At 43.6% G+C, this 18,683-nt stretch overlaps 1 protein-coding gene across 1 annotated transcript; it reads left to right on the top strand.

Moving 5' to 3' along the window:
* Nucleotides 1-1,059: 1,059 nt before the first annotated feature.
* Nucleotides 1,060-14,706, top strand: LOC116391579 (E3 ubiquitin-protein ligase RBBP6). The gene is made up of 18 exons (XM_031862313.1): nt 1,060-1,597; nt 2,949-3,051; nt 4,321-4,369; nt 7,043-7,087; nt 7,224-7,303; nt 7,459-7,555; nt 7,709-7,848; nt 8,311-8,483; nt 8,665-8,768; nt 8,962-9,132; nt 9,493-9,644; nt 10,120-10,234; nt 10,343-10,406; nt 10,553-10,592; nt 10,683-10,991; nt 11,302-11,445; nt 11,746-13,923; nt 14,525-14,706. The coding sequence occupies exons 1-18, from the start codon at nt 1,432-1,434 to the stop codon at nt 14,679-14,681; spliced, it is 4,287 nt and encodes a 1,428-aa protein (XP_031718173.1). The 5' UTR covers nt 1,060-1,431; the 3' UTR covers nt 14,682-14,706.
* Nucleotides 14,707-18,683: the final 3,977 nt, after the last annotated feature.

Genomic DNA, 18,683 nt, shown 5'->3' with positions numbered 1-18,683 from the left:
CCAGATATGAGCCTGATGGCACACTGGAGTACAGCTCACACACACACACTCACACACACACACACACACACACACACACACACACGTGCACACAACAGCAGCATCATAAATGGTGCTTTGTCTCCATCTAGTGGATTGTTTAGGCTACACAAGTGACACAACTGCAGTCAACAATTTGGTTTAGTTGAAAATGATTTGCATTAAAAATAATTATCATTTTGTGATTTAAAAAAAGAAAAAAGTAGGCCTATGTTTCTTCTTCTGTGGTCCTGAATCACAGTGAGCTGGGCTGCTTTTTGAGTGTCACTCTCGCTATGACTACAATGCGGTTTAGAAAGCATCATGTCAAATCTCATGCAGAAGAAACACAAAGTATTAAATCAGCATCGGGTGTGAATCTGGTTTGCTTTCGAGCCTGCCTGCCTTTGGTCCCTTGAGGGCCAAACAGGTGCAGGGGCACTGCACTGCGCGTGGAGGCAAGATGCTGGCTTCAGGTGTAGGGAGGAAATCTGTAAATGTCTAAATCCTAAATTGGACAGGCATAAAGATAGACATGTGTTCTTTTATACATGATAGTGAATGATTATATAAATGGTTGTGAATATGTCGACTAGGTTTTGTTTGCTCTACTAGGCTGTATGTTATTATTCGCTATGTTTTGCAGGCTAAAAGATAATGTTGTGCGTCTTCTTTTCATTTCATTGTCACACCCTATGAGCTATTTATTGCTTCTCTCCATGAAGACTTTTTTATATATGAAATATATACAATGAATATATATATAATATATAATAAATATACATATATAATAAATATATAAAGGAAAACAACAACAAAAATATAATATACAGTTTCTTGAAGCACATACGCATAAAAACAAAAATAACTATTTAAAATACATCTACAATCACTATAAAGCGATGCAGGATATTATGAGGGATGAATGCGTTTTGCAACATTGGTATTAATAAACTTCGATTCTTGAACAGTTAGCGCGTGCGGGGGGGTCACGTGAACGCAGCATCAGACGGCGCGTGCACTGTGCTGACGAGCCGTTGCTTGTGGAAACAGCTGTTGGTTTGGTTTCTGTCAGCGAACACTCCGGTGGTTTGCGAGCAGCGTTTGGGAGGAATAAAAAAACTAAACAAAGTTGAAATTAGACTCGTGACTGACTGGGTTCGCTTTGATTTGAGTCGCCGCTTCTGTTCCACCAGACACCGGGAAATGCCATCCGGTGAACGCCACTTTATCCGCGGCAGTTTGTTAATTCACGACGTAGCTTGTTAGCTACCGGCTGCTAACGCCAGCTAGTAAACGTTAGACTCCCATAGCAATTTAAGCGAGACAGGTGTTCCGGCACCGCAAGCAAACTGTCAGCTTGCCGTGCTTCCTGACAGCGCGAGGGCTTCTTTTTTTCGGTACCATTTCAGCATGACTCATGTTCACTACAAATTCTCCTCCAAACTCAGCTACGACACCGTGGTGTTTGACGGCCAGCACGTCACGCTGAGGGACCTGAAGAGGCAGATCATGGGCCGGGAGAAGCTGCGAGCCGGGGACTGCGACCTGCAGATCACCAACGCACAGAACAAAGAAGGTAACGGACACATGTGACACATTTTTTGGGGGGGGACTGATAAAAGACAGTTTGAACTGAAAAAACTTGGAGGGGGGGGACCACGTGGTCTGTGTTTGACAGCTGGGTTACGTCACCTCTTTGACAGCGGGGGGTCCAGAAAAGTCAAGCATGAACAAAAAGGGTCTAATGAATGGGCCACATTCCTGCTGCGTTCACGCTCCATGACCCTTACTTTAAACGGCCTGATGGTGGTGGTGATGGTGGGTAAGCCCGGTCAGTGCCACCATGCATGTTAATGGTCCCCAAGAGAGACCTGGGGTAAAAATAGCAAAGGTTAGGGTATAGGAGCACAGCCTAGTCATGACCATAAGATTAGAGTTCAGCCTGACACACACACACACACATGGAAATCACAAGCAAAGTGACACGTTATAGGTAACATGTAGTCACTAAATCAGAAGGCTAGAGAGGGGGAAAATAGATTACATATTAATAAGTATGAATGATTATATCAGTGTGAGATGCAACATACGCCGAGTTATGTGTTTCTACCGAAAGCACAATAAAAATAGTTGTGCTCCTGCTATATAGTTACAGAAAGTTTAATAAAAGCTCATCGGAAAAAGAGTGTCGTACATAACGAGAAGGGTTACATGAGTCAGACTGTTCAGGCCTCTTTCATTAGACGTCGGTCTAACAGTGATGTGTCAGTCTCAATGAAGGATCAAAAGGGCGTCAGTATTTACTTTAACTCGGGTTTGGTTGCTGAGCTGTAAAGTTAACATTAAGTCTTTTTGGTGTTTTAAAAAAAAAAGAAGGTGAATAATCACATTCAAAGCATTTTGTATCATGTCAGAAATGATCTACATTCTCTGTTAAATTTAGCAGATTTACACATTAGACTATTAGACAATTGACTAAATGTATAATTTAGTTATCTTCTGAAACTGTTGAGTGATTAATTGATTATTCATTCAACAGAACTAAATCAGCTGTTTTTTAAAGCAAAAATGCCAATAATTCACTTGTTCCCTCTATGATTGAAAACTGAATGTCTTTTGGATTTTGTCAGAGAAAACAAGCCGACTGAAGACGTCACCTTGAGCTCTTGATAACTACAATATATATCTTTCACTATTTTATGACCCATCGTTGACTGAAAGATCAATCCATGAATCAAGAACATAATTAGCAGATTAATTGACAGAGAAAATAATCATCAGCTGTAGATTTATCAAGTCAAAATCATTCTGGTTGCAGTCCCAGACTAGTAGTGAAAGACAGCACTCAAGACCCTGAAGACCCTCATGATTAATATTAAGCTGATCCTTAAGACTTCAAACACTCTCTCTCTCCCTCTCCCTCTCAGAGTACACAGAAGATGAATGTTCGATCCCCAAAGGCTCCTCAGTCATCGTCAGGAGAATCCCCGTCATCGGAGCGAAGTCCAGCTCAAGCAAGACCCGCCACGTGTAAGTGTGTTTCTTTTTGGTTTGGCCCAAACTGTAGCTGAATCCCTGCGCTGGTATTCATGTCGCTGCTACTGCAAAGTCTAAACCTTAAGCTACCATCTCGGAAAGCCTACGTGTTGCATTGTCACTCTTTGAGGACTCCAACCAGGAACTCAGCATTGGATCATGTTAAAAATGAGAGTAAATATTCCACAGTTGTGTTTCGGTAAATCAAAAGATGGCAATGAATCAGTCATCAGCCTCAATAAAATAAACATTTATAAGTGAGAAAAATATTCTTAATTATTGTCTGAAATGTACGTATTTGATGTTAAAGGCCTACATCATATAGGCCTATTATGAGTAGAGTGCAGGTTCACATATAGGAGCGGTCCTTGTTGAGTTTTTATAGATGGCAGCAACGTGTGCAGGTAGAGGATCATGATGAAGAAAACGATAATATAAAGCTCATGGTGAATCAATACAGAAGCTGAATCTTTCACTTGGTGGTCGACAGCGAAACAAGGTTTTTATGAAAACACTTCCATGCTAGAATCTGCTCACAGGAGAAGAGGAAAGAGTGGAAGTGGAGCTCCATGGTGACGTTCAGGGGGATTACCCAGATATTAGTCAGGCTTAGACAGGACAACCGGCAGTGGGGTGGGCTTTATGCACGGGAGGCAGGAAAAGACCTCACTGGAACAGACTGGCGGTCATGTGATCAGCCTCGTCAGCACCATGCAGACGGGTGGAGAGCAATGAGGGCTGAAGAGTGTTGGAACGCTGCCCACAAGATCAGATGCAGCAAATCAATTCTCCACCTGCACACGCAGACCGACAGCACTCAGCTTCAGAGGGCTAAAGAGTTAGCCTGGACGTTTGAGTCATCTAAAGGCTTTTACGGTCACATTTTACATTAAACTTAACATGAGATGTTAAACTGAACTAAAGGGAAGATTCACTGTAAACACAAAACCGTTGTGAGTGATTAGAAATTACTTTTACAGGTCCGTGTTATTGTGTTATCAACCAATCACGGTGTGCGTAACTGGTTGAGTTGAGCTTCTATTTATGAAACAACAACATGGAGACTCAATTGTCCAAACCAGGACGTCAAACTTCATTAACCCTTTCAACCTTTACAAAGGCAGCGCAGACGCCTTTATACATCGGGGGAGGGACGAATAAATGGCACTAAAAGGCAAAATACTTGCCTTGCGAATAATTATATGTCCAGGGCTTTTATTGTGAAAGGTAAGAATGAAACATCGTTGTGTTTTTCTGTTTCAGTGAGCGATCAGATGTCCAGACTCACCAAGCCTTTGGAGCCTACAAAGCAGTACGTAACCAAACCAAATCCCACTGCACTCTCCTCCTGCAGCTCCACTAGACACACACATGACCCGGTATCGGTGCTTCAACAGTAGTTCAATGTGTGCTCTGGTGGAATTGGTTTAAACAAATGAAGCTTCAATCTGAATCGTTGAATGCCTCTATTTCCTCTATTGCGGTCTAAGTTCCTGTTACAAAGAGAAAGTAGTGCGCTTCTCAGGATGTGATTTACGGGGAGCTGCTGCTCTAATATACAACATACTTTATAGTGACAATACATTTGTTTATATTCTCTCTATCAAAGGCCCTCGGCTGTTAAATAAGACGCTGCTGTGTCACCAGACGTTCACTGGGTGTCTGTGGGTGGTGTGATGGGAGCTGCTCGGGCGGGTCACTCATTATCATGCAGGCCAGCTATTCACTGCTGATAAACCCAACTGTTGCTGTGTGAGCTGCTGGCAGTCGTTGCCCTGTCGTCTCTTCTCCATGAGCTGCTGTTTGCCCCTCGCTCACTCGCTCTCTTGGAGATATATTTGTAGCCTTTCTTAAATAGCCGTGCAGCTTGTGCTGATGTACGTTTAAGTTACATTAAAGTCCGTTTTTATTTTATTAAGTATATTAGATCTCATTCCGGTGTCATCAACCACAAAATAATCAAAATGAATAATCTAGTATCGGGATAATCTAGCTCTACAGAGTACTCTGAAGTGAACAGATGCTGGTAAATGTCTCATTAACACCAAACAAACTCTTCAAATGCAGGAAAGAAATAAATGTCGAGGGAGCATTTGGACTTTTTAAAATATAAACTATACACTCTCATAAAACAGAGTCCAGCAGTTTTATGATTCACAGTGTTTCAGTGTGAATAACCAACGCCTCTCTCTTCAGAAGTAGTGCACCGTTGTCATTTCATCAGTTCTGTTTATGATCCTGTAAACTAGCTGGAACACATCTCCAAAGCTTTTACTTGAACTAGTGTGCACTGACCTGATTCTCTCTCTGGTGTCTCAGTAGGAGAAGTGTCTTCCACTCGTCTTAGTGCTTTGAGTCTAACGTACTGCACAAACTTTTTTTCTTTTGTGTTTTTCTGCCAATAAAGTCATTTGTATGAAGCCGTCTGATGTATTGATTATATGTTTGACTTCACGAGAGAGAATGACGTTCATACAGAGTCGCTATGCCACCTCAGAAATTGGATTTTGGATAACAAAATCTTGTGTTCACATTTTCATTTTGCAGTAAAGACAAAAATAACGATCATACTGGGCATTGGGCGAGCTTAAATTGGTACTCCAGCGATTGAGTATTGCAGTTTCACTAAAAACAGATTAAAAGGAATTGTTCAAATCCAAGCAGCATAGGAAGAGAGATGCTGACTTTAGTCCCCATTATGGATCAAGCTTCAAAAACACTTGAGCTTTTATTTCCCATACTGCAACTTGATGGCGTCTTTTATTAGATTTGGCTGAACTTTAACAAAGCCAGGCAGGAAGATCAAACTGCCATTAACGATATAATGTAGTGCAGTCAGTCTCTACTCCAGCACAATGGATTTTAAGTGAAGTTTAAAGTACGTTATGTTTATGAGTATACTGTATGTTGGTGTGTGAAGGTTTTTAAAATCTTATTTAGTTAGACATGCGTTCATTGATTGCCTATAAAGATGAATAATCACAATACTTGACTCTGACTGTACTGTATGTGCTGTTATTTGTGAAGTTTATTTCTTGTTCAAAGAGAAAGTCGACAGTCGCGGTGCTTTGAGCTAAATGCTGATGTCAGCCAGCTAACAAACACAATGCTGACATGTTGTTTAGCAGGTATGATTTCACCATGTCCACTCTGTTGGTGTAGCGTGTTAATATTCACCTCAGGCTGATGGGAATGTAATTATATTTTCAGATATATTTTCCTAAATCTAAGTATCAAACAAATCCAGATTTTTGAGCTGAGGGCGGCGCTAGATGAAACGTAAGGGCACCATTAATGGGATTAATCCTCTGGGGACCATGAATGTTTGTACAATGTTTAAAGGCAATTCATACTCCAATACTTAGTGAGATACTTTAGTCTGAACATAGAAAACCATGTCCTCATCTGTCACACACATTGATTTTTCTTTTTTTGGTTTTACTACTGTGTTCCAGCTCATACAGGAACAAACAATGAACGGGTGCACAGGAACAAATTATTGTAGGTGATACGAGGTACTGAGGTGGACATTAGGAGGAGAAGAAGTTTTTTTTATTCTACAAAATGTTGTCCTGACAGGTGAAAATTCCCAGGGAGCGTTATATTGTTGTCATAGCAGGTTCAGAGCAATGAGAAGTGTTAGGAGGCAGTATTCCTGGGATGAGAACAGAAATGTATTCTCCACTCTGTATGAAAATGACTGCTGGATGCTGGTGGACATTTTTTTTTGTAATATCTATAACGGCTATTAAAGTAAAGTTATGACTTACAGCAGTAACTGTGCCATGTTGCATAGAAAATCCCCAGTGGTACGGGGTAAAGCATCAAGATTAGCAGGACAAGTGGTAACAAAACTTAGTGTTGGAGCTAAACTTTAAGCCTTTTTTAATTTTCCACTCGATGTGAACATAGAGCTGTCAAGACTTGAAACCTGGAGGCTCTCGTCGTGAATCAGCGAAACTGATTGTGTGTTTAATTCTAACAGATGGATGACCAGAGTTCTTCCAGAGCCGTGCCTCTTTTCTCAAAGGTATACTATTTATTAAAAAAAAATGTATTGCACAAATCTATGCGGGATCATGCGAGTCAGCTTTAATTAAATACTGATCCTCCTGTTTGAAACCTTTGTGTCTATTGCACACATGCATGTGTGTGTGTACATGCAGATGGCTAACCTGGCTGATGTGGAAGGGTCAGAGGAGGATAAGATCAAAGTTATGATAAATCAGTCCACCTACGACATGAAGTGAGTCACCTTTTAATCATTTCAAATCTCCTCCTCCGTGTCTCCTTTTTCCCTTCAACTACTTTACTCCACATTCCTCCTTTACTTTCCTTTTTCTGTAATTTTCTTTCTTCATCTGTCTTCATCTCATTGTCCGTCTGTCTCTCTGTCTCTAGTTACAACAAGAAGTTTGGTACGGTGCTTCCTGCAAACTACACCTGTTACCGCTGTGGAAATACTGGACACCACATCAGGAACTGTCCCGTCAGCGCGGTAAGAGCAGAACATGTGGTATCTCTTAGAGGCCTTGTCTGTTGAAGTCTTGCATTTCTCTGTAAAGGAAATGAGTTGATTAGTGTGTTTTAACGTTTATGCTACCCAGTATGCGTTATTTGTGTGTTTTGATGCTGTGTGTGTGTGGAGCAGGATAAAAGCTTCGAAGCACCCATGAGAATAAAGAAGAGCACAGGCATCCCTCGCTCCTTCATGGTGGAGGTGGACGATCCCAACACAAAGGGAGCCATGCTGACCAACTGTGGACGCTACGCGATTCCTTCCATAGACATGTGAGACCAAAGAGTCGATGTTTGTGTGTCTTTTGTTTTAAAGAAAAGGTTTGGCATTTTGAGGGAAAACACAAGGACTGAAAACAAGCGTCAACGTGTAGCCTGGCTCTTCCCAGAGCTGACAGATTCCATCTCATCTCTAAAGTTAACGTGTCATGTCTTGTTTACAGTATTTAAGCTGAGCTAAGCTAACCTGCTGGCAGTAGCCTGTGTATTTAACAGACACAAATTAGCGCAGTATCATTTCATCTAACTCTTGGCAAGAAAGTGAATTTCCCAAAATATAACTATTCCTTTAAAGATGATACCGAGGGAAGTTGTGCAAACAATGTAAATGCTGTTCAAGAGTGTTTTTAAGACTCCAATCTCACACTTTCTTAAGTCACTCTGGTGAAAGGCATCCTCTAAACAAATCAAAAGTGAATTTGAACTTTCAGCGTGCACACTGTTGTCTGTCCGTAGCGCGGCGTACGCCATCGGCAAGAAGGAGAGGCCTCCGTTCGTCCCACAGGAGCAGCCGAAGTCAGAAGAAGAGGAGGATCCTGTCCCAGAGGAACTCCTCTGTTTGATCTGTCTCGACCTGCTGAGTGACGCTGTGGTCATACCCTGCTGTGGAAACAGCTACTGTGACGACTGTGAGTCTCTGCTACATACACACACACACACACACAGACATCAAGATAAACTTATGCACACTTGCTGTATTTAAAAAAGTTATTCTGGTCCTGATGTACTGTGTCCATCAAAATGTATTAACCAGTTAAAGGTACTGTGGCCATCTTATTTACATTTCAACCGTGTTTATCTGTTTCTCAGGTATTCGCACTGCTTTACTGGATTCAGAGGAACACGTCTGCCCCACTTGTAGCCAATCAGAAGTCTCCCCTGACACCCTGATAGCCAATAAATTTCTCCGACAGGTGAATTGGCAGAAAATACTGTACATTGATGTTAGAGTTGGAGGGGAGTGGAGATAATTGAGTAAATGTTTGGTTTGTGAACTATCTCTTTATTTGATCCTAAAAGTGTCTGACCAGGAGCTTGATTGTTTCTTACTTCAGTGTAGAAATCCTCACACGTGATTCAGGTTTCTGTCCGTTTCTCCCAACCCAGGCCGTGGACAATTTTAAGAAAGAGCGAGGCTTCACTAAAATTGTGAAAAAAGGGTGTGGTACCTCCCAGTCCCAAAATCCAACCCCGACACCGAGCCCTGTCCCCACCCCGCCCCCTCTCAGTGTGCAGAGTCAACCTCAGAAGCCTTACCTGCCAATCCACAGCCAGCAGGTGAACCTCTTAATGATGTGTTTCGTCTCTGGAGGCAGAAATATGAGAAGCACTGTACCTGCATGACTCAGGAGCAAACAGAATAATTACTGTTTTCTTTTCACAATCACATGTTTGTCTGATCTCAAATAGTTATCTTCTCAACACTGTGGAAACAAATGTTAGAAAGCACAGACTACTGCAGGTTTTAAACGTCACTCTTCGTATTTAAACGAACGTGAATTGTGCATGTATGTTCCTTTTATATCTTCATGTGGAGATATCTTTGTAAAAGTTAATTAGTATGTCTCTGCTGTTTCCTCTTGCTTGCCCGACTATATTCTGATCCACATATATTGTCTTGTTGTCTTCCTTCTTTAGGACCCTCTCCTGCCCCGCTCACAGGCTGCAGACACACTGCCACCGTCTCAGGTGTGTGGGGCTCCGCCCACAGCAACAGGCCCCGCCTCTTCTCCCTCCACACCGAGCGCTTCCCTCGAGCCTGCGGAAAGCCCCCTGGAGAAACCCGACAAGTACGTACACATGTAAACGTACTCGCACACCAGTAACATGATTATGTGGTAGAAGAAGACTCGTTACTGAATGTGCAGCTGGTCAGGGTGATATTTAATCTTACACCCCCTGCTGGAGTACAAGGCAAAGTGATTCAAATGGCCTTTGCGTTTATACACTGCAATTTGTCAGCCACTGTAGATTTGATGGATAATGAGATTTCTCCATCAGTCGCCCTGCATGTAGCAGAACAAATTAATAAGACTCGGAGTACGTCCACACTACGCTGGTTACATTACAACAGTTTTAATGTTTTTTAGCATAAAATAAACATTTGGTAGCATTAGTCTAAAACATTTAGAACCGCCTGCTTTGCCGACAGAAGTTTGAATGTTTTTCTATCAAAATGTGTCACTGTGGATTTGAGATAAAGAACCGGTGAACAATCAGCCTGACGTTACGTCCGTGTGGTTCTGTGATGTGTTGTTTATTCAGAGAAGACGAAGAAAAGACAGACGAGGACTCAGCGGCTGCTACCGCCCCGTCTGTACCGGTTTCACCCAAAGACCCCGAAGACCCCACTGATGCTCCATCACAGCTGATACCCCTGGTGAGCGCACGCACACACACACACACACACACACACACACACACACAGCCATACTAACACGTTGCAGCAAAGGTTCTCTGTATGAAATCTGTGTTTGTTGCTGCTCAGGTGAACTTTACTCCACCAGTAGAGCCCCAGACAGTCAGTGTGAATCTAGAGCCGCCCTCCTCAGGTGAGAAGCATTCATCATCCTGTCCGTACTGTCATCATGTGTTTGGTCACTTTATCTGAGCGAACAAGTTATTGATTTATTATTATGTTGCGAACTGCAGTAACATCAATAACTCAAATACAACCATTTGTTCCCTGAATCCACAGGTCCAGCCCCAAAGCCCTCGGGACCGTCAACGTGGGAAAGGTCAGTGAAGTGTGTGTTTAGATACTCGTCTCTGTTTGACTCTGCCCTCTGTTTCCAGATGTCTTTACCTCTTCCTTCCTCTGTCCCCAGCTCCTCCTCCTCCTCCTCACTTTGTCCCACTGGAGGCTGGAATGAATCCAACACCCAGCAGCTTCGTCCCTCCATCACTTCATATCCAGCTACTCCTCCTCCTCCTCTCTTTCCCTCTCCTCATTTCCACACATTCCTCGCTGCTCAGCAGCCTCTCAGCAGTTACCCCCCCGGATACCCACCCCCTGCGCCCCTCTGGACACTCCCAAACCTCCAAGGGGCCCCCATCCCTTCCCTGTGCCCCTCTACCGCCATCCCTGCCCTCATCCCCAAGGAGTGGTACCAGCATCAGAGAAATAAGAAGGAAAGGTAAGGCTCTCCAAGCAGTCATACCCACGAGGATGTCATATGTAAATGTAAATTGATGAAAACGTCTTAAATCATATGACTTATCAATTGTTTCATCCTTTTGAAAATTGTCTTTACTTTAATTCCAGGCAGCAAAGGAAACTATAAAGTAGCCTTATTGAAATTTGGACATTGTGTTTTTAAGTTGATAACTTTGAGTATTTGAATATCTGATTAGATTTAGTAACAGCTGCAGAGCTGTTGTAGTATGAGGACAATATATTTATAGTAATATGAAACACGTGCTCCCTCCTCTGTCTTTGTCCCTCAGGTCACCTCACAGAGGATCTTCCCACAGACGCTCCTCCTCTCGTTCTGATTCAAAGTCTTCTAAGTTCAAGTCTTCTCGCTCCTACTCTCGCTCTTCAAGCAGGTCCAGATCTCGGTCCAGGTCCAGGTCCCACGGCAGATCAAGGTATTTTGTGCCTTTTCTCAAGTTTTTCGTGTTTTTTCTATTTATTTATTTTCCTTAAAAATATTCTTACATTTATTGTGTTCCTTTAGCTCTGGTTCTCACTAGCAATGCGCATATGACCAATAATTGATATTTGAGACTGATACCAATATTGATCTGAATCTGATAACAACATATCGGCCGGTAGTAAAATATGGCAATCTTGATACAGATCCCTTCAGATATGTACTGGGCAGGATGTTTTTGCAGTTCAACGTCTCAGTGCTCTCTCTCACATTGGACAAAACTTATATTTTCCAGGCCCCACTCACCTTACTCGCGCCACAGAGACCTCCACAGCCACTCTCATTCCTCCCGCTCCTACAGCTTCGGTTACAAACGTTCCCCCACACCGTCCTCGTCGTCTTCCCCTCGAGTGGGTTACCGTTCCAGGCCCAAGTCGCCGTCAGATCACCGCAAAAGCAGCCATCACAGTCGGCACCACGGTAAGAAATCAGCTTCGAGCAGCTCCAGGAAGCGAGTGGAACATCACCAGAGGGAAGCGGCAGCCTCGGGGGGAAGTTTACCCGGACACCTGTATGCTCAGCACGCCAATCAGAGTGGCAGCCTGGAGCAGGACAGAGAGCGCTACCTGCAGTGGAGCAGGCATTACAAAGAGTGGTGTGATAAATATTTCAGCAGCTATGTCGGCCACTTCCACCAGCTGCCTCTTCCCCTCCTCAATATTCCTCCTCCCCTCCTCAATATTCCTCCTCCTCCTCAGTGGGGGGACGGAGAAGGAAGCGAAAATCTCTCCCGTTCTCACTCGGACTCTCGCAGCCGACTCACAGGTAGACGCAGCGCTCGGGTGGAGGGCCGCTCCCCTCCATCGCGGTCATCCAGTGACAGCCGCTCCCCTCCATCTCAGTCTTCAAGATACAGCCGCTCCACGCTGTCTCAGTCATCCAGTGACAGTCGCTCTTCTCCATCTCATTCGTCCAACGAAAGCCGGTCCCCTCCTTCTCAGTCGTCCAGTGACAGACACTCAACGCCGTCCAAAGATGGAGCTCAGACAAGGGTCCATCAGCAGAAGGGCACTGAGAGGTACAACCGCCTGTCGGTCACACTCACAAAGAGCAGTAAAGAAGTGGAGCTGCAAGAAAGTCGTGAAGACGCGAAGCAGGTAATCTCGAAGAATTTGGAGAACCTCAGCCACGTAAAACATGAGCAAAAGAAGAAGCATGAGGAAGGAAGAGGAGAGGAGTCATCATCCCCTGATGCTGCAGACTCAATGGATGACTGCAGGAAGGACAAGAGGAGGCGAAGCACTGGAACAAAAGCCTTCAAGGATGCCGCTCCAGCACAGGACGAAGCAACTGCCAGCGATGCCGTAGAATCAGTCCAACCGGCCGCCAAACCAGATAAACGTTTGGATAAAGACTATGAAAGAAAAAGCAGAGAACACAAGAATTTGGAAATGGAGAAAGGACGGAGAAGAAGCAAACATTCAGACTCCAGGCAGGATGCGGGGAGAAGGCACACAGAAAAGCCCAGTAAAGATCCAGACATGGTGGGTACAGACAGATACCCTGGAGGCTACACAGCTTCTCACTCAAGATCAGAGAAGAATAGAAAAAGAAAAAGAGAGGACATCAAGAGAAGTTCTCTTAAGGTTGAAAACAGCAAATGCCTGAAAACTGACACTGCAGAGGACCCCAAAACCCGCAAGAGTGAATCCCCGAATCCATTTGACAGAAAGAAGCCAAAAACAGAGAAGAAAAAGGAGAGGAAAACATGGCATCTGGCAGAGAGAGACATCTGGGAGGGAGGGATAAGAGTGAAACCACAGAAGAAGATAAGCATCAACATCAACCTGGATGGAAAAAGGAAGGAAGAGAAAACTGAAAAACTGGAATTTTCTTATTTGGAGAAAACAAAAGAAGAAATTGAAGAGAAGGAGAAGTTCAACAAAGAGACAGACATTAAAGCAAATGAAAAGAAGGAATCCAGCAGAGACATGGAAGGTGTGTCTGAAGGAAAAATAAAACCAGATGAAGGAGAGGCAAGACAGAAATGGGAGAAAGCTACCTTCAGAGATGATGAGGGAGAGATGATGGAGAAAAAAGACATCGGAGAGAAGAAAGAGGACAGAGAAAAGGAGGACTTTGACTTGTGGCATAATGCCCTCAGAGAAGAGGAGGACAAGACGAAGGAGAGCAAACAGCAGGGGGATGAAAGAGACGGGACAGAGGCCAACAACGGAGAAGAAGAGCTGACAAATGAGAGCAGCGTGAGGGGAGGAGAGGAAGGACCAGCGATGGGAGAAAGCACCTGCAAGGAAAACATAGAAAACCCAGCGGGGGAGTCAAAGGAGGACCTGATGGAGGGACTGAAGTGGAGAATGTGGGAGGAAGAGGAAGACACAGTGAGGTCCACGTCCCAGAGGAGCAGAAACGAGAGCCAGCAAGACGGACCGAATACCTCGGTGGACGACGGCAGGTCAGAATGTTTCTGCTTTAAAGTTCAGCTCCTTCTTGTCCCATTACACACCGTGAAGTATTTCAATCTGATCCGCTGTCAAAAAGACTGTTGTCTTGCAGAAATATCTCCGCCATTAATGCGTTGCATCTCCTGTGACTGCCTCACAGTCAAAGACACTCGTTCTTTTCACCGTTGAACACTTTCAATGTCAACCAGCAGTAGACGGAAATGTCCAACAATTAAAACTAATATATAGAGATGTAAATACAGAATGGATATATGTTGAATGGATATTGCTGCAGACTATAAATTGTGTCTACGCATAGTTAGATTTCATGAAAATCTTGTAAATGTATCTTGAATTTTCTGCTCTACATTCTGCTTCTTTTATTCTGTTTCTTGTCTACTCGCACGATGATGCGTTTAGCATTACAGTCAACTTTAATTGTGTCACCATATAATTAGTTTAGTTCAAAATATACGTCAGAATAGCACAGAAAGTGTCGCCTCACCAATTTTTTCACAACCGGTTCCACTGGTAGAACCTTAGCATGCAAGCCTTCTTACTAATGCAGAGATGAGTACTGGTTTAAATGTACTGTGTGTATGTGGAACACAGCAGCTACGAGGATCGTCAGGAGAAGACGACGCTGGTGAAAACTCTGCAGGAATTCACCGAGGACAGAGCTGCAGACCAAGAGGAGGAGCTCGTGCTCCTACAGGTCCAGGTCTGTGGGCCCAGATCATTTAAAATCATTTACATGTTCTGTGGATAGTTTTATAATGTTTAAGTTGCATATTTTGCTGATTTGTATACAGAATCGGGGTCGAGAGAGAGAGAGAGAGAGAGAGAGAGAGAGAGAGAGAGACACACGTCTTTTTCCCATTGTGGGTTTTTGAGTGTTATGGAGATCTAATCTGGATACTTTTTATTATTTGAGTCTGTGATTTTCATAATCCCTTTGCTTCGTTTACAAGGTTGTAGTGAGTTGTTAGTTATGTTCATTTTGGATTTTATGATGTTTTTAAATTGTTAAATAGTTGGCGGTGGAGGAACTGATCTCTGATGTCTCCGTCTCTCAGGTCCCTCACTCCAAGTGGGAGAAGGAAGAGTCTGAGAAAAAAGAGCGGGATGAAGCAGCGACCAAAGCTCAAACAGATGCTCTTGTATCGTTTCTACCGTCGTCATCCGTGTTTGTGACATCAGAGACAACAACCAACAGGGAAGCACAGAATGAAGAAAAGAGAGAGAGGTCAGTGGAAAGGGAGAGAGAGAAAACCCCTGTTCTGTCCAGTTCACACCGAAGTGTGGCTCCCTCTAGTGGCAGAGACAGAAACGACAGCACCGCGTATTCAGACAGAGACGGGGAAAGACGGCGGGACAGAGAAAGAGGGAGGGAGAGCGAGAGACCGAGGGAGAGGCAGAAAGAGAGCAAAAGATCAAAAGAGAGGGCGAGGGAGGAGGAGAAAGGGAGAGACAGGGAGAGAGAGAGGCATCCCCCTTCCTCCTCTCACTACTCCTCTCATTCGAAGTCACGTGACACAGAGAGGAGAGACAGGCAGCGAAGAGGCGACCTGGGCAACACCAAGAGTTCACCTCGTATCAGCAGGAAATCCTCCGCTGGCAGGAGCAGAGCTACCGAAGTGCCTGATCAAAATACCCACAAATCATGTAGAGACACGTTACTGGACTCTACATTTAAAGGCAAAGACCAACCCCACTACTACCACAATCACCTAGATCCACCAGAGAACAAAAGACACCAGGACAGACCTGCAGGGACCCACCACTCCCCACCAGAGCCCAGAATGAGCAGCCTTGCTCCAGAAGTCATGCAGAACAGAAGTAGAAATGAGAGCAGGGTTGAAAAGGAGGAGTGGAAGCTCAGGCAGGTGAAGAAAGAAGGCAAGAGGAGGAGAGTTGAAGAGATAGCGGCCGTGAGAGCAGGAGGTAGTCGATGGGAGGACGAGGGAGTGGGACGGACCAAGTGGGAGACGATAAGAGAGGTGGAGGAAGGAGAGAGAACCAGCAGCCGCAGCGTCAGCTCGTCAGAAAGCCAAGAGAACGGGAGAAAAGAGAAGAAGAAGAAACAGGAGAAGAGACACGACGCCTCGGAGGTGCTGGAGGAAGAGGAGCAGAAGAAGACGACAAAGAGCAGAGACGGAAGGGAAGAGAAGAGCAGTGGAGAGGTGGACGCCGGCTGGGGAGAGGAGAAAGAGCTCGGCTCAGTGACCTCATCTTGACCATCATAGAAAAAACTGCGTTTACTTGAATGATGTTTTCCCTTTCTCGGTCCACAAAGTGCCTGGATCTCTTGTTTTCAACTTAGTTTTTATTTTCCCAGGATACTTTTTGTATCACCTTAAGATATCTCATATGAAACGCATCATCCAAAAATGAAAGTGAACAAATTGTGAAGGAAAAGCACTTTATACTAACTATAGGAAAGCCAATATAATGAAAGCAAATGTTAAACTTTGGACTTGTTGAAGTATTTGCTCGCGCTGTGAACTTGCTCATGACTGCCACCAGTTTATAAAGTGAACCTGAATGTTACATTTAGAAGAGAAGTCAGTGGTTTGATTTGCCTCACACAGAAGCACACGAGTGCTATTGGAGGATTATTGACAAGAGTTTGTGATTCATTGGGAAAAAACTGTGAATATTTATGATTTGAACCTCTGTGTCGTATTTTGTTTTTATTTTGAATTTTGTAAATGTTTAATTTAAAAACTGCTGAATGGATAAATAATTAACCAAAGAGGAAAGTTTAGTTTTTTTCCTGTTTTGAATGAAATAAAAAAAGAAACATCCATAACATGTTGTTTTTTCTGTCTGGGTGACTTTTATCTGCTGTTACACGTTAGCAACTCATATCTTCTGATTTCTGGAGTCAACGGTTATTTGACACCATCGTTTTATTTGGCAACATTTTGCTGCACAGTTTGCTTTTTACCTGCCAGACTGCTACAATATAACACTAAACTTAAATCATTGGTCCATCAGACTATCGGGACATTTAACATTTTTAATCACTTTCAGTTTTAATTAAGCAAAACCCCCTCCTCACATTTTCATCATTATTTTATAATATGATTGTATAAAGAGTATAATCTGCAAAGGAATAGAAACTACAGATGCCTTATAAATGTAGCACAACCTTCTCTACTAGCTGCACACCAGACAGGTTAGGCTAGCTGCATGACGTCATGCTAATAACTTATTTAGCTTTTTAAAACAACGGGACAGATCCAGCACGGACAGCTAGGGAGAGAGGGACATGAAGCACCTGCTGAGACATGATGTATAGTTATAAATCAATAATTATGTGTGTTTTATATGATATATTATTATATGATATACATTATTATATTATACAGAATATTATTATATGATATATATATTATTATATTATACTGAATTCTCTGTGAGGGTGACAAAAATAAGATGTCCTGACGTGTTTATGGAAGTGTTATTTACTGCTTTTTTTCATGTTGGAATAAAGGTTAAATATTTAACTGCAAAGTAGTAATACGTGTTTTGCATTAAATCATTCTGGGATGTTTGCTGAAATTGATTGGATGTGGCACAGCCCTACCTAGAACATGTTCCACCAGCCGCCACTGGATGTTAGCTTTTTATTGATATCATTTCATATTTTGGTACGGTTGTGTATTTGGCATGTTTCACCCTGAATACACAATTTAACTCTTAATAATGAGCAGTTTATTGTTCCCTGGAAGCAGTGCAACACATTTTGAGAGACAGTGAATGTCATGATTATTAATGTGTTGTTCCAGATGAAGCGTGTCCCTGAAGTAACATGCTCTTAACCACTGTCTCTGTGCTCTTCTTTGTCTTCGCTCCTCCGCTCGTTGTCGTCTCTCTCCACTCCGACCTCTAGTTGCTCTTCCTCCCCTTTGTCCACCTTTTATTTCAGACACCATGTCGGCGTCTCACCCAGACGTCTCTCCATTCAACAACACCTCCCCTCCACTCGTCACATATGTGCCAAGTATAGGGACGCCCATGCTGAATGCAACATCTCCTTATTTTTCATCTGTGCTTCATCCTGAAAAGCACTAAATTATTAATCAAGACATCAATCGAACACGATTTAACCACAAACAAAGACGTCAGGTTTCGACAGCTTGGTGGCTGGTTGCCTTGTCGGGGCTTTTTGTTTGTGCAAGAGGTGGGAACATGTTTAAATAAATATGAAAGACGTGTTCAATATGCCCGCTGTCTGTGCTGGCTTTGGTTATTGTGCCCACTGTGATTGTGTGTGTGTGAAAGTTGATGCTTGAAGTGTATCCACGCTTTTCTTGCTTCATTAACTCCCTACAAGGGAGACATGGCAGAGATCCAGCCCCTCTGTCCCTCTCTCTGTCTCTTCCCTGTTTTTTGCTGTTGTGACTGCGGTCACTCGTTGCCGTGCCAAGGCATGCTGGGATTGAACAGAGGAAATCTGCTCGGTGTGGGATGCTCGACTTGGCTTGTGTCCAAACCGTGGATGAAGGGTTGCCCGGACATCTCCTATGTGCTTTCATAACAAACGGTATAACATGTCTCATTGGCTTGTCGTGCCCCGCCGCGTGTCCTCATCCAGGATGGCTGCTAAAGTTCATGGGCTCCCCTCATCACACCTCGCCCCCCGCTTCCTGCGGCGTCTGTGTTTCCTTTGCACTGATGAGTCTGACTGCTTTTGTGCGTTTTGAACCTAACATGGTTGTCTGTCCGTCTGTGCTTCCATGTTTGTGTGTGTTTGTAGACGGGC

This window comes from Anarrhichthys ocellatus, unplaced genomic scaffold, assembly GCF_004355925.1.
Source record: "Anarrhichthys ocellatus isolate YVR2014 unplaced genomic scaffold, GSC_Weel_1.0 scaffold26, whole genome shotgun sequence".
NCBI classification, from domain to species: Eukaryota; Metazoa; Chordata; class Actinopteri; order Perciformes; family Anarhichadidae; genus Anarrhichthys; species Anarrhichthys ocellatus.
Note: the sequence above shows the minus strand (reverse complement) of the source record. Positions and strands in the feature narration are given on the sequence as shown.